General features: G+C 41.9%; 1 protein-coding gene across 1 annotated transcript in view; it reads right to left on the bottom strand.

Moving 5' to 3' along the window:
• LOC126483686 (GTP-binding protein Rit2) overlaps window positions 1-15,936 on the bottom strand; it is a 109,919-nt gene that overhangs the window by 43,096 nt on the left and 50,887 nt on the right. The window contains exon 4 of the mRNA XM_050106770.1: window positions 8,204-8,395. Within this exon, the coding sequence (XP_049962727.1) occupies window positions 8,204-8,395 (192 nt within the window). The remainder of the gene's footprint in view (window positions 1-8,203; window positions 8,396-15,936) is intronic.

The raw sequence follows: 15,936 nt of genomic DNA, 5'->3' as shown, positions 1-15,936 counted from the left end.
AAGATATTTGTACTTTAATCTTCTGACTTAGACCTCAAAATATCTCAAGTAAATTGCATATGTAACAGTTCACTGAGTGAGTGTAAACAGTGTGTTCCTTAGGGAATATTGAAAGGTTCCTTTTCATAATGGCTTCTGGTTGGACATGACATTTAAATAATATGGTAATACTTTTCTTGTCATGGGCACTTTCATGTCATGCAGCTTTAAAATTTAGGTGAGGATGTTTGACAACAGCACTTTGCACAATTGTTAAAGACAAATGATTTTTAAATTAATGACAACATGGGAAATCAGGTACTGGCTATATAACAGAATAGAGACACAGCATAGAAATAAATTCCTCACTATTTATCATTAAGCACATATACATAACAAGTGCAAGCCTTAGGAGTGTATAGAGCACACTAAATCCCACTACTATGCGGGGCAGCAATCATCATTTACAAAGTGACAATTGTTACACAGACACACAGCACAGAGGGCACCCCTCCCCTCCCCCTCTGTACTGTGGAGCACCTGAGGAGGGGCTGAGGCATGGCATTGTCTGTCTGAAGTGATGTAGGTGGCTGCATGACAGAAGACATGTAACAGTCAGCAAGATGCACTGTGGAGGGGACGTCGGCGGTGCAACTAACAGGTTGCCACCAGCAGCATTAGCAGATAAGCATCTTTAGTTGTTGCTGGCTCAGTGGTGGCATTTGAAGTGGGAGGCATGTTGGCAGCATTGTCTTGCATTGTTCTGGCCACAGGACGCATTGAGGGAATGCTGGTAGTCTAAGCTGGGGCGGTGATGGTGAGTACCATCCACTGAAAAATGGGAGGGAAGTGCTATCCCGTCAGCTTGTGGTGGGGCAGGAGTCTGTGCACAAAACGGTGTGTCAGAGTGCTTGCACTTGACCACCTGTCCATGTAGGTAGTGGTAATTACGAGGTCAGTATCGCGTAACATCAAGTATATCTCGTCAGGCAGAAAACTGTGGTGATTCACAAGCACTTGGAAATTGACTAACAGGAAGATGAAATTAGTGTTTAAAGTCCCGTCAACAATGAGGTCATTCAAGATGGAGCACAAGCTCGGATTGTGTCAAGGACTGAGAAGGGAATCGGCCGTAACCTTACAAAGGAACCATCCCAGCATTTGCTGGGAGCCATTTAGGGAAATCACAGAAAATCTAAAACTAAATGGTCAGACATGAGTTTGAACTATGATCCTCCCAAATGCAAGTCCAGTGTCTTAACCACTACACCACCTCACTCATTGAAATTGACTAACGGACACATAAGAGGCGATGGGGCATGGAGTATCAGTTGTGACAGCTCTGCTAAAGTCCATGCTGGTTTAAGCCGGTTCACTGACACTGTTGTTTGTTTTCCAGCAATTACAATGTCAAAAGTGCTTTTATCGTATTTCAACACTTGGTATGATCCTGTAAATGGCCTTTGAAGGGCAGGTTTTGTTGCAAATGTATGTACGATCACATGAGAACATGAGGTCAGGTCTTTATGAATAAAAATTTTGTGTGTTATGTGAGGAGAGGGGGGTGATGCACACATTTTGGATGTGTGTGCACATGCGCACAACTAAGTCTGGTAAGTTCTGATCTGTAGGGACCATTTCATGTGATATAAATTCAGCAGGTAGAGTAAGGGGTTCGCCGTATAGTATTTCGGTGAGTGATGCATCAAGGTCATCTTTACATGACATGTGAATGCCCAGGACAACCTATTGGAAGGATCTCCACCTATGTTTCTGAGTGGCACACGAGAGTAGCGTTCATTGTCCAATACCACTGATCGTTCCACAAGGGCATTGGATTGGGGGTGGCAGTTGGCTGTGTGGAACTGGTGGCATCTGCATAGGTGGCTGAAGTCACTGAACAGTTGGGATTCAATCTACGAACAATGGTCTGAGGTTAAGGAGGCTAGGCAGCTGAATCTGGCAAGCCAAAGGTTGATGAAAGGTTTTGCTACTGTCTCTGTTGAAATGTCGGAAATGGGTGTGGCCTCCACCTATCGTGCCACACAATTTATCATTGACAGAATGTAGCGGTAACCATGTTATTTGGGGAGTGGCTCTACAATGTCGATATGAACGTGCTGGAACTACTCCTTTGGAATTATGAATTTAGCAAAGAAGGGCTGTGCATGACTGTCAGTGTTTGCCTGCTGGCATGGAATGCAAGTCCTGGTTCATGTGGCACAGTCCTTTTTAATGTTAGGCCAGACAAATTATTCCACGATAAGGCGTATGGTAGGGCTCGCCTGGGTGTATGAAGTTGTGGAGAAAGTCAAAAACTGTCCTCTGATAAGTCTCTAGAATGACCTGTCAGACCCATCTGTTCAAAACATCACACCAAACTGCCCCATTTGCACTGGGTAGCGTGCGTTGTTACAAATTGAGTCCAGTGTCTGGTTTGTCAAACAAGCTATGGAGATTGGCATCTTTCAATTGGGCATTTGCGACTGTATCCAAGTCCAAATGAGTGAAGGTAGCTGTGATACAGGAAAGATAGTACACCATAATATTATCCGCATCTTAACGTATCGCATGTCAGCACTGAATTGTGCTACAAAATCTAGATGATAGAATTTCCTGGGTGCAGAATTCTCCAAAGGGTTGCAAAATGCATCTACCAATAGACACTGGTCTGTACATATGGCAAGGGGTCTCCCCTCGACATCATCTAGAAAATGATGAACTGCTTCATACATGGCTAGTAGTTCACAGTCAAATATGCACCCTTTTTTTCTGGGTATCAGTAAGTTTGTGCAAGAAACAACTGAGTGATTCCACTGATCTCTTGCTGTAAAGCAGCCCTGATCACCTCATTGCTAGCTTCAGATGTGATAATTAGGTGTGTGATGGGTGATGGGTGGGCAAAGTTCATAGTGTATAACAGATGTTCTTTTATTTTGTCGAAGGCTGCCTGCATTTGTAATGTCCAATTGAGGCATCATTTACCAGATGCATTCTGCCACGCAGTGCTTGGGCGAGTGGTAGCAAAGTCTCAGCGGCACGTGGCAATCGCTTCCTGTAGAAGTTTATGACCCCCAGAAACCTCTGCAGCTCTTGGTAGTTGTTGGGAGGTGGGAGGAGGCATATGTGGTCAATTTTCTAAGGAGTAGGACGCATCACAAATGCATCGATGTGGTGTCAGACAAAGATCACACAGTGTTGCCGAAGTTGGCACCTATCGTGATCATTGTCGTCTTGATCGTTTTGCGAAAAGATTATGACATCATGTAAATATGTGTAGCAAAAAGCCAAATTGAATAGTAAGCCTTCAGTAAATCTTTGACATGTTTGTGTGTCATTTTTCAGTCCAAATATCATTTAGAGGAACTCAATGAGACTGAATGGTGGGCTTTTCGCAGTTTTTGGTCCATCTTCATCTGCCATCAGAATTTGCAGGTATGGTGTTCTGCAATCAATGATGCTAAAAATTTTTGCCCTGGCCAAGACACGGGAAAAATCATGCAAGTTTGGCATGGGTTAGCTGTCAAAGATTGTATGGGCGCTTAGATAGTGGTAGTTGACACATAGGCACCAAGTACTGGTGGTGGTGGTTAGTGTTTAACGTCCCGTCGACAACGAGGTCATTAGGGACGGAGCGCAAGCTCGGGTTAGGGAAGGATTGGGAAGGAAATCGGCCGTGCCCTTTCAAAGGAACCATCCCGGCATTTGCCTGAAACGATTTAGGGAAATCACAGAAAACCTAAATCAGGATGGCCGGAAGCGGGATTGAACCGTCGTCCTCCCGAATGCGAGTCCAGTGGCACCAAGTACTGTTGTTTCTAGGAACTAGTTTAATTTGGAGACCCAAGCACCATTTGATGGCCTGAATATGCCAGCTCACAAAAGTTTGTCCACAGCAGCTTTAAGCTTGTGGGGAGCTAGATGATGTGGCGGCAGTGGATAGGGGACATGGTGTGGTTGTAATGTGGTGTTCTGTACTGTCCCACATGGCACAGATTATATGTGGTCTAATAGGGAGTGTGGAGCGAGTCCAAGAAGGTGGCACAACATGATTCATTGTTGCTCTTAAGTCACAGGGGAGGGGGGCTTGTGATGCTTCACTAATCTGAGAAGTGTCTGTAGTAGCAGCACCACTGAAGTGATCGGTGTTGATGTAACAAAGGCCACTGATATGCTGCTGGTGTGCAAGCAGTGATGTGGTGGCGTTCACGATTCATATCCGTAGATGTTCACTGGTGAGGTGCGTGCCCTTACTATCATGAGGTAATGATGAGTACTTGGCTGCCTTTAAGTATAGCCAATTGAAAAGTGCTTCACTTTGTATATTCAAGTCGAGTGGCATGATGAGTGGTATCAGCTTGCCCGAGGGCATTGCGGTGTCAACAGGTAGTGTGTCGCTGACCACACCACAGATTAGCTCCTGGCCATCCCGTCATAATAGGAGGGTGCAATTTAAATCTGGCAGTAGCTGGTAGGGGTGGTGGAAGTCATCTCTCAGAATTGTTTCAACTGTCTCTGCCACTAGGAACGTCCAAGTTATTTGTGTATCTGCGCCAAGGTCGAGCACGATGTGTGCATTTCCAGCAACTGTGGATTACAGTGTCATTGGCCATGTGCAGTTGCAGAGGTGCCAGTGACAGTGCACAAGAGTAGGTGGCAGTGTACTCACATCAGCCCTGGAATCGATGAGGAAATGAGTGTGCAGGCACCTGTCATGGTCAAATAGTCGGGGACCATTTGCCCACTGAAACACTGTGTTTGTGCTGTTTTGTTGTGGTGTGCAGAGGTGTCTCGTCAATAGAGAGTGGCCTGATGCACCTACATCAGGTCACCCTACTAGTTTTTGTAGGTAGGGGGACTGCCTGTAGCACTATATGTCCTGCCCAGATCTGGTGTGAAACCAACAGTAGCACTGTTGTGTGTTGAGTGTGGAAGCAGGTGATGCAATTGGTCGGTGCAGAATTTTGTTTCTACAGAGTCAGGGAGATGCCAGGAGAGTGGATGACAACCTCAGCCATCATGGTACACGACCGTTGCCCACTGGATCACTGAAAGGCATTCAGGATGGCCCAGTTTGGGTCAGTCCAGCCATAGTTGGGTCATCAGCAGCTGCACAAGAAGTTGGGGAAGCTCAGCTGGGATCGTGGGAAATTGGTTTTGGTGCAGGCATTGCAGGCATTTCAGGCATCAACTGCAGCATAGCACTGTTGGTTGTTAATTAGAATGTGGTGTTGTGATAGTGGCTGCATTCTGTCAGTGAGTCGAAGTTTAATCTCCAGTGTGCCTCCTCATGCGCAAGCATCCCTTTTTGGATGTTCTGACAGTTTTCGGAGCTGAAGTGTACACAGCACGCTATCAAGCAGGAGTGCTGGGTCAATTAGAACTTGCAGGTGGAGCCGAAGTAAAAAAAGTGTGCTGTCGCCCAAAGTAGTCTTACTGATAACAAGATATAGCTGCTGCTCAGGTTTGTGTGTTAATTGTCGTCGAAGTAGTGTCTTGGCAGTTTTGCATTTGTGAAAAGATGGAATGTCCAAAACCAAGTTGTTAATAAGGTCTGCACTGTTTCTGAGGTGGTTAAGGAGAGTGGCAAACTTCTCGTTGTCTCCAGTGATGCCACTGGCTGACATTAAACACTTGCTGAAGACAAATCACATCACAGGAGAATCCATGTGGAGCTATGGTAGTTTCAGATGGAGGTGGATGGTATGATTGCCATCAATGGTCCAATTGTAAGGCACCATCTTGAGTTGGGCGTTGCATGGCGTGGGAGATTCAGTGTGCAAGATGGGCAGGAAATGCGGCTTGGTGTATGGTGGCATGTGGTGAGGTGGGTCATGTCACAGTGTGGGTAGCATCAGTGTTGCACAGCAATATTCACAGAATGGTCACGCATGTGAGTCAAGTGCTGGGATCAACACGGTAGGTATGACTTTCCCAATGTCAGATGTCAGACAACAGAAAATGCATGTACAGTGTGCACAAAATCCTAGCACCATAAGGGAGGAAGGCATAGTACATTTATTATCCAGTGGCACTGGCTGTGTGTTGTGGAGTTCATGTGGAGGTGCAGTCGTTTGCGGCATGGCTGATGCGGGTGTGACGTCACTCAAAATGGAAGGCAGCAGTATCTGACCTTGCTATGGCGAGGCCATGAAAACCATATTCTCAGAGTCCGTAGTAGGTTTTGTTGCTGGGTGTGGGTGATGCAAATGCAGAGCACAGTGGAAGTGAGTCGTCTGTAATGCCTGGTGTGGCTGGGATATGAGTGACGTCATATTCTGCCTTACGGAACTCAAATTTAATCGCAGCGGTCGGAACACAATTTGGAAAATCAGAATGCACAGGTACTGAAGGATGTTGTAAACCTTTATCCTGTGGCCTGTTGACAGATGGATACAGAAAGAGGACAACGGAGTGGTATGGCGTGGGCTATTCTTGTTCAACCATAATGGTACTGTGGCAGGGGTCGACACGGTGCAGGTCATTAACGTGAGTGTCATAATGCTCATAACCACTAGCACTGGAATACGTGATGTTTTGTCCTGTACAAAAGTCAAAGATGCTTAGTTCAATGTTTGTTACAGAGGTGGCCAGCCATTGTTAATTGTGACACTGTGCTGCACTTCTGTCTGAAATAAAGGGATAGATTCACTCAGTGTCAAATCTGAAATGTTTGTCATGAAGTAACTCAGTAACTTTGACACTCTGACACTCACAGTGGCGCAGTTTTCTGTTTGTCACTGGCAGTGATGCAAATTTGCTCCGAACCTATGGCGAACAATGAAGGCATTGTCACTATGTCATTTGCCACTACAGTACTGTCCAAGCTTTGGTGGACTTTTAGCAATTTTGCACATAGCATGAGTGTGGAATTCACGAGCACTCAATGAGAGTTGTTGTCAACATTGCCGAAGAAATAGTGAGGTTGTATCGTTCATAATGGCTGCAAGCTCGATGGCGTAACCAGCACAGTAGATTTTCGACTTACAACAAAATCTGGGCGTGGCACGGAAATTGGAGGTCATCACTGTGGGAGATGGGGTACTGGCAGTGTGACAGCAGCATAGACATATGATTTCTAAACTGTTTATTAGTAGGCACTTATACATAGCATGGTTAAGTATACTAACCTCCACTGCTTCGCAGGGCAGTGATCCTCATTTACAGAGTCAAAGATGTTATGCAACCACGACAACAATGTAGCCACATATGTTACTAGAGGCAAATATTATATTTGTGTAATGGTACATCCAATTAGTTATACGATTTGTGTTTAGCTGCATTTTGCTACAGTGCATTGCTATGTTTTCAGACACAGTCAAGAACAGGAATGCTCGAAACAAATAGGGTGAAAAGAAAGAATTTTACACAGTCTACTGGAAAAATGTCTTTCTTAAAACAGATGTCTCCAGCTTGACTGAAATGTCATTCTTCACGAAAAGTAGTAGTGTGTTTTTATATTGAGTGATCTGTGGTTACAGGGGTATGAAATAGTTGATATCATAGGTCTAGCACAAGAACAAGTACGATCTAGAGTTACCTAGGAGAATGATTTACTGATCTTAACCAGAAGCCAAAGAAAAAACAGTAGTTCATCTTGGTGCTGTGGATTATTTTAATAGATTACATGTAAAGCAGGTAAACAAGAATTTGTGAATATTAAAAATTGATTAGATAAAAACGCACAGAGATTTGAAGTACAAATTGTTGGAATATCCACTCTGTTTGCTGTGTCTTCCACTCTTTGACTCCCCCCTATTCTTAGATTTGATGTAATTTGTCATGAAAAATGTTAGGAGTCGAACTAATCAGTTATGGCAGTCTCAGATGCATATTTTGCACACATCTCAGAATTGCACATCAGAGATGGAGTCTACTCATTCAAATAACTTTTTGGAGAAAGTACATAGATTTAAAAGGGAATTAAATGCACAAATACTTGCAATTTTAGCTTTGGAGGGGAAACGATACTGTATTTCATTGGTACACCAAGAACTCATTTTCCTTCACATCACTACACAGCAGCAGCAGCAGCAGCAGCAGCAGCAGCAGCAGCAGCAGCAGCAGCAGAGGCAGCAGTGGCAGCAGTGGCAGTGGCAGTGATGGCAGCAGCAGCAGTGATGGCAGCAGCAGCAGTAGTAACAAACATGCAACAACAACAACAACAACAGACACCACATAATTTATGGCATTATTTAATTAGGCAACTCTGATTGTACTATACCTTCCTCTGATGCTGTAGATCAAATTTATTTCCCACAAGCACTAGAGGAATATCTTCAGAGGCTCTTACACGATTTATCAACTTTCGGTACTCAACAGCTTCCTGGAAGCTGTGTCTGTCAGTTACAGAATAACATATCATAAAACCTTCCCCACATCTCATATACTGATCTCTCATAGCAGTGAACTCCACCTGTGAAACAGAACTAGATCTTAATTTGATGTCAAACAAAATTATGATATTTTGACAGGAGACATATTTGACCAACATTATAACACAAATTCTATATTGCAGAAGTAAAGGGAACAATTCACCAAATAGTAAAATTGTTAAGTTGTTGACAGGTGCACAAAAAAAGAATGACAACTTCAGTAGCTTTCAGACAAATTCTTTAATGAGCTAACATCTTGTCTACACAAGCCACAATACACAAGGTCTACAATATGGTTTTTTGTAGCTTGAAAGTGGTTCAAAATGGCCATCTCCAATCCAAATCCTATGTGATGTGAAGTTCATTTTATGAAGGAAACAGGGAAAAAAGTTGGGGTTGCACTACAGCAAGCAATGAAAGCAGTATTTCTCCTTGCACTCAAAAATGAACACCAATGTTGGGGTTGTGACACAGAATTTGACACTACTGTTGTTGTTGTTGTTGTTGTTGTTGTTGTTGCCTTCGTCATCTTCAGTCCAGAGAGTGGTTTGATGCAGCTCTCCATGCTACTCTATCCTGTGCAAGCTGCTTCATCTCTGAGTAACTACTGCAACCTACATCCTTCTGAATCTGTTTAGTGTATTCATATATTTGTCTCCCTCTACGATTTTTACCCTCCACACTGCCCTCCAATACTAAACTGATGATCTCTTGATGCCTCAGAACGTGTCCTACCAACTGAGCCCTTCTTCTAGTCAAGTTGTGCCACAAGTTTCTCTTCTCTCCAGTTCTATTCAGTACCTCTTCAGTAATGTGATCTACCCACCTAATCTTCAGCATTCTTCTGTAGCACCACATTTCAAAAGTATCTATTTTCTTCTTGTCTAAACCATTTATCGTCCATGTTTCACTTCCATACACAGCTACACTCCATACAAATACTTTTAGAAAAGACTTCCTGACACTTAAATCTATACTTGATGTTAACAAATTTCTCTTCTTCAGAAACGCTTTCCTTGCCATTGCCAGTACTTTTTACATCCTAGTTCGAGCATCATTAGTCATTTTGCTACCTAAATAGCAAAACTCATCTACTACTTCAAGTGTCTCATTTCCTAATCTAATTTCCTCAGCATCACCTGATTTAACTCAACTACACTCCATTATCCTCCTTTTGCTTTTGTTGATTTTCATCTTACATCCTCCTTTCAAGACACTTAATTCCTTTCAACTGCTCTTCCAGGTCCTTTTCTGTCTGACAGAATTACAATGTTGTTGGCAAATCTCAAAGTTTTTATTTCTTCTCCCTGGATTTTAATTCCTACTCCAAATTCCTTTACTGCTTGCTCAATATATAGATTGAATAAAATCAGAGACAGGCTACACCCCATCTCACTCCCTTCCCTACCACTGCTTCCCTTTGATACCCCTCAGCTCTTATAACTGCCATCTGGTTTCTGTACAAATTGTAAATAGACTTTCGTTCCCTGTATTTGACCCCTGTCCCTTCAGAATTTGAAAGAGAGTATTCCAGTCAACATTGACAAAAGCTTTCTCCAAGTCTACAAATGCTAGACATGTAGGTTTGCCTTTCCTCAATCTATCTAGTAAGATACGTTGTAGGGTCAAAATTGCCTCACGTTTTCCAACATTTCTATGGAATCCAAACAGATCTTCCCTGAGGTCGGTTTGACACCAAGGGAAAGAATATGAGAGTTCAAACAAATGGCAACACATATGTTGTAGATAATTTGTCTATTCACTGATTTTCACATGCACACTGTGCATGACATAGGGGAATTGTTGCTGTCATTTTGGAAGCTTTGGTGAATCCACTGCAGGGCCCACCTTTCAACTCAAGTGCAATTTCTTTTGTTTCCAAAACTTAAGTAATACTTGGGTGAAACACTGCAAGTTTAAGATCTGGCAACAACATGGTTGAGGAAAGAGTTGGAACATTCCTCTAGTCTGTGTACTGAAGAGGCGGTTGGCAGAGCCAAGCAAGGCCCAGTAGCCACACTACCCTTGCACTGTCATCAGCAAATGGTGGCTCCCTTTGGGTTACTGACTGGCAGATGGTCTCAGTATGAGATTTTTAAATCACAAGTCAGGTAGACTCTGGCTCTGGCCTGATGTTAGAAAAACTCGGCTATTAGTGTGAAACAAGGAAGGGTAACCACAAGGCCAACTTGAATGGCCAGAAAAGGTCAAATAAAACAATCTATTAAAAACAGAAGCCAGTAACATGTCTGCAAAGAGAAAATTAATACAAGTGTGTGGGTGAAGACACACTCTCCATACGAAGTGTAGTTTCTAAGTTAGCTAACGTTAAAGGTTTTATGTATGTAATAATCTTTAAAAATTAATATCTCAGTAACACCTTACGTGATTCTTACGAATTTAATGTCTGTGGATAGGTCTCAATGAGCACTATCAAACTGTGATAGCAGATTGTTTTTTAAATATCATGTGTTTTGAATTTCAGGCAAGAATGCACATTCCATACATAAAAAACTGAACTTTTAACAAATAAGATACGAAACACTAAAAGTAGTGGCAGCATTAATAAGTTGATATCATTAGAGATGTATGAGTGTAATTAGTTTTAATTATTATAACTACTGATAACACAATAATAATAAGTAGCTTTTAAATGGACAAAATCAATATTTGTGATCAAATTATATAACCTAGAGGAAAACTAGGAACGGCACTAGAAGGCCGAGAAAATTTATGTGCAAATTTATACATAATACATGAATATAAAACAGAATTTATAGTTTTAAGCATGTTTTGGAAGTCTGAAGTGTGTTTGCTTGGCTCTCTTTGATGTGAGGGTTCAAAGAGTGGCGGGTATTTTTGCGTGGGGAGTTTTGGCATTCATGTGTTATTTGGGGTTGAGATCTGGCACAGACAGAATATATGAATGGCAACAAGTTGCCTTACAATTGAATCAGAATATTTCTTTTATTATTTTGTCATGTTTTTGTCACTTCTGATGTGCTGATAGTGAACACACTGAAATATTTTCAGAAACTTTGACATGAGGTGAACTGGCCGCATTGGGGACTTGTTATATTCATATGTGTAGATAGCAAATACTTTGAAGTATTTTCAGAGTGTAGACCTTGAATATTTCAGTTAGGTGATCAAATACACACTAAAAAATTTTCTTCAGTTAATTTTGAGTGTGATCTGTACTTGTAATTTCATCAATTTGCAATTATGGAGCTTTAACTTTAGACTTGTGCTAAAGGAAATAATTATTTGTTTTGAATTTTCAGAAGTTTACATGAACATGTGATACTGACCAGATTTTTTATGCCCTTGCTTGGGCTTTTATTATTGCTGTGCAGAATGATTATCAATTGTAATTGACGCATGGTGCAGGGAATGGCAATTGAATCTCAATGTAGGCAAGTGTAATGTGCTGTGAATACATAGAAAGAGAGATCCTTTATCATTTAGCTACAATATAGCAGGTCACAAACTGGAAGCAGTTAATTCCATAAATTATCTGGGAGTACGCATTAGGAATGATTTAAAATGGAATGATCATATAAAGTTGATTGTCGGTAAAACAGATGCCAGACAGATTCATTGGAAGAATCCTAAGCAAATGCAATCCGAAAACAAAGGAAGTAGGTTACAGTACACTTGTTCACCCACTGCTTGAATACTGCTCACCTGTGTGGGATCCGTACCAGATAGGGTTGATAGAAGAGATAGAGAAGATCCAATGGAGAGCAGTGCGCTTCGTTACTGGATCATTTAGTAATCGCGAAAGCGTTACAGAGATGAAATATAAACTCCACTGGAAGACTCTGCAGGAGAGAGACTTAGTAGCTCGGTATGGGCTTCTGTTGAAGTTTCGAGAACATCCCCTCACCGAGGAGTCAAGCAGTACATTGCTCCCTCCTACATATATCTCGCGAAGAGACCATGAGGATAAAATCAGAGAGATTAGAGCCCACACAGAGGTATACCGACAATCCTTCTTTCCACGAACATTACGAGACTGGAATAGAAGGGAGAACCGATAGAGGTACTCAACGTACCCTCCGCCACACATGGTCAGGTGGCTTGCGGAGTATGGATGTAGATGTAGATTAAGTTCATTAAAATTTTAAATGCTGTAAACAATGAATATTATGTCACTGCAAATTCCTGCCTGCTTATATTGAATTTGTGACTGAATTTCTTTAGGTTAATGTGCCAGATGTGTTGGTTGGCCCCTGGATAAAACACAGCCACCACTTAAGAAACGCAACCTAGCATTAGAGGAGCCCTACAAACAGTGGTTTTCTTACTTTACAATTTATTATTCACACTGAACCACAAGTCATTGAATGAACAATTATTTGGTGGAAGCAACATGTTGTAACTTCCCCATTCACCCTTTGCCAGTTATTTATTCACCAGGGATCAGCAGAGAGAACATTTCCTTATTCTATCCATATAGCCACATATGTGGTCTTGTTTGGGATCAACAAGAGTTGGCAAGGATGAACTTATTTATCTACCTAGTTGGAAGATGGAAAGTGGTGATGTGCAAATATAACCGCAGAACACCTAGAGAGATTACAATCAAATGTGGTACATACCTGCCTTACTATAAAGGACAAAATACTGTGTAGAGACTACACAGAGTGGAGAAGATACTGGTTAATATAAATGAAGTAAGACTCTTAACAGGAAAAGGAGAGGATGAGAAAGTCTATAATCCCACACACATAATTGTGTCAAAAAGAAAATTCACTTGATAAAATGATTAAACTATGAGACAATCACTGACAAGATTTCACATTCAGGAGGTGAAATTTTTAGGCTTATCAACAGATACAAATGAAAGCACACACACTATTCTAGCTTTCAGAACTATTAATTCCTTCCTCATGGAGGAATGATGGATAGGTTGCAGAAGTTTGAAAGGGAAGGGAAGGTCACACAGACCCTACTATGAGACGGACCTATCTACCAACAGCTATATGTGAAACTGACAGGATTCTTAAGAAATAAAAATTACATGTATATATTCTATTTGTAACACTAAAGGGACCTCTGACTTCTTTGAATGTGATCATAGTTTCAGCAATAAATTATGTATTTGTTCCCTCACCAGTGTGGAAAATCATGCTTCTGCCAGACTTTTTGCAGATAAGCATTTTTAACATAAATTCTTAGTATGGCCAGAGGAATCTGCTACAGAAGTGTTGTCTCAGCATATGACACAGCACTGAGCATGAACACAAAGATTTGGGTTGTCTGTCCTCTCAAGGGGCCTGCATTACAGAAGAGCTTATCAAAACATCCAAAAGGAAACTTTATGAACACTGACAATAGTCTCTCTGTATGGCCTAGCATACAGTTAAATCACTACAAATAAAAACAACTTTCAGTCAGCTGAGAGATATTAGACCACAATATTTATATTGTGTTTGAATTCCAGCAAGTAGTGTCAGAAGATTTTTTGTGAGCAAGTCTGTGACCTACAGCTTAAGAAACACGAATTACACAGTGCACAGCTCTTCATAATTACCATGCTCATGGGAACATATAACCATGGGTTCAATAACGTGATATTTTACAATAGATGGTTGGCCATCCTACCGCTGATGAAAATATAACTGAAAAATTAGTTTAAATGTTTAGAAAAGTAAAATTGTACACTTCACAAAATGAAAAGCCATAACATTAACAGTTTAGCAAGAGACAGATTGCTACCCACCATAAAGATGACATTTCATTGCAGACAGGTACAATTAAAAGACACTTACCACATAGGCTTTTGACCACAGCCCTCCTCAGAATAAGAAAGAAAAGCACAAACCATTCATTCATACGGGCAAGCACACCTCATGCACAGATGACAAGTCTGGCAGCCTGGACCAGAACATTCCACATTTACAAAATTAGAGAGTCATAATTCAAGGCAGTCAACTCCTATAAATATCAGACTGTAACAATCTGTGGGAATATAAAATAGAGACTCAATTTAGGAAAAACCAGTGGCAAACTTAAATTCATTGGTAAGGTACTAGGAAAACCCAATCAGTCTACAAAGGAAATTGCTTGCAAAACACACACACACACAACACGTTTTAGTATATTGCTCAAGTGCATGGACCCGTACCAAATAGGAAAGAGGATATTAAACATTTTCAAAGAAGGGCAGCACAAATGGTGACAGGTCTGTTTGTTTATGTTTCAGAGCGCAAAAACAACTAAGGTTACATGTGCCCATGTCAGAAGCTTAGAACACTAAGACAAAAAAGGTGGTAAAGTGACTACACATTGAGCCCAACTGATGGAAGAAAAGTGAGCTAAGAACAAAGACTTCCTCGTGGAGAAAGGTTGGTTTGGGTTGTATGGGGAAGGAGACCAGACAGCGAGGTCATCGGTCTCATCGGATCAGGGAAGAATGGGGAAGGAAGTCGGCCGTGCCCTTTCAGAGGAACCATCCTGGCATTTGCCTGGAGTGATTTAGGGAAATCATGGAAAACCTAAATCAGGATGGCCGGACGCGGGATTGAACCGTCGTCCTCCCAAATGCGAGTCCAGTGTCTAACCACTGCGCCACCTCGCTTGGTATGGAGAAAGGTCCACAAAATACATCATAGACACATTTGAGGTCCTGAACTAAAGATTAAACGTCCTTCACCATATTGCTATGATGGATAAAAAGTAAAACATGGTTGACAGCCCACGTGTCATTCATTAAAACGGCAGGTACATCAGGCAACAAACATACATTACAAAGTAAGTGGGCATTTGGTCAGGAAATAGTAAACTGTAAAAGATTGATGACAATGACCATAAAGTGGTGGGGGATCATCACTTAACAAATGGCGATGGTTAGAACGGTAGTGCCCAATATGTAACCTAACTAAAATGATCTTGTCATGGTGAGAGGACCGAGAAGAAGTTGGCCAAGCAGCTGAGAGAGTTTTAATTCCCCAGAGTTTGTTCTCACAAAGGGAAGACCAGTCGTGATGCCAAAGTGATACTACCTGCTGACAGATGGCAACACAGAGATTATCGGAAGGAATGGAAGAACTGGCGAGCTGAGGTAGGACTGCAGCCTAGGCAACAGCATCAGCGGCCTCGTTTCCTGTCAGACTGACATGACCAGGGACCCACATAAACATCACAGAGGCTCCCTCAAGAGCGAGCAAGTGGAAATTTTCTTGGACCCATTGCACTAAGGGCTGGGCTGTGTGCAGCACACACAGACTCCAATGGACGCAGAGAGAATCAAATGTACTGTGTAGGCTGATACAGGATGAAGAGCGCTGCTGTAAACACCAAGCTGTGTTCCAGAAGCTGATATCTAAAATGGTCGGTGTCAACGATGAAGGCACACGCTGCACAACAAACAGTCCAAGAGCCATCAATGTACACAAAGGTATTATCACTAAGTTCAGTGTGAAGATCGACAAACTTACAGCAACAGATTGAATCTGGAATAGTGTCCTTTTAAGCAAATTAAGTCCAAGGTGAACATGGGCTGCCGCATGAAGCCAAGGTGGTGAAGGGTTCACACCCATCAGGAACGTGACAGGTAACATGAAGTTAAGCTACC

Source organism: Schistocerca serialis, chromosome 6, assembly GCF_023864345.2.
Source record: "Schistocerca serialis cubense isolate TAMUIC-IGC-003099 chromosome 6, iqSchSeri2.2, whole genome shotgun sequence".
Taxonomy (NCBI): Eukaryota; Metazoa; Arthropoda; class Insecta; order Orthoptera; family Acrididae; genus Schistocerca; species Schistocerca serialis.
The sequence above is the reverse complement of the archived record's forward strand: the minus strand, read 5'-3'. Positions and strand labels throughout refer to the sequence as shown.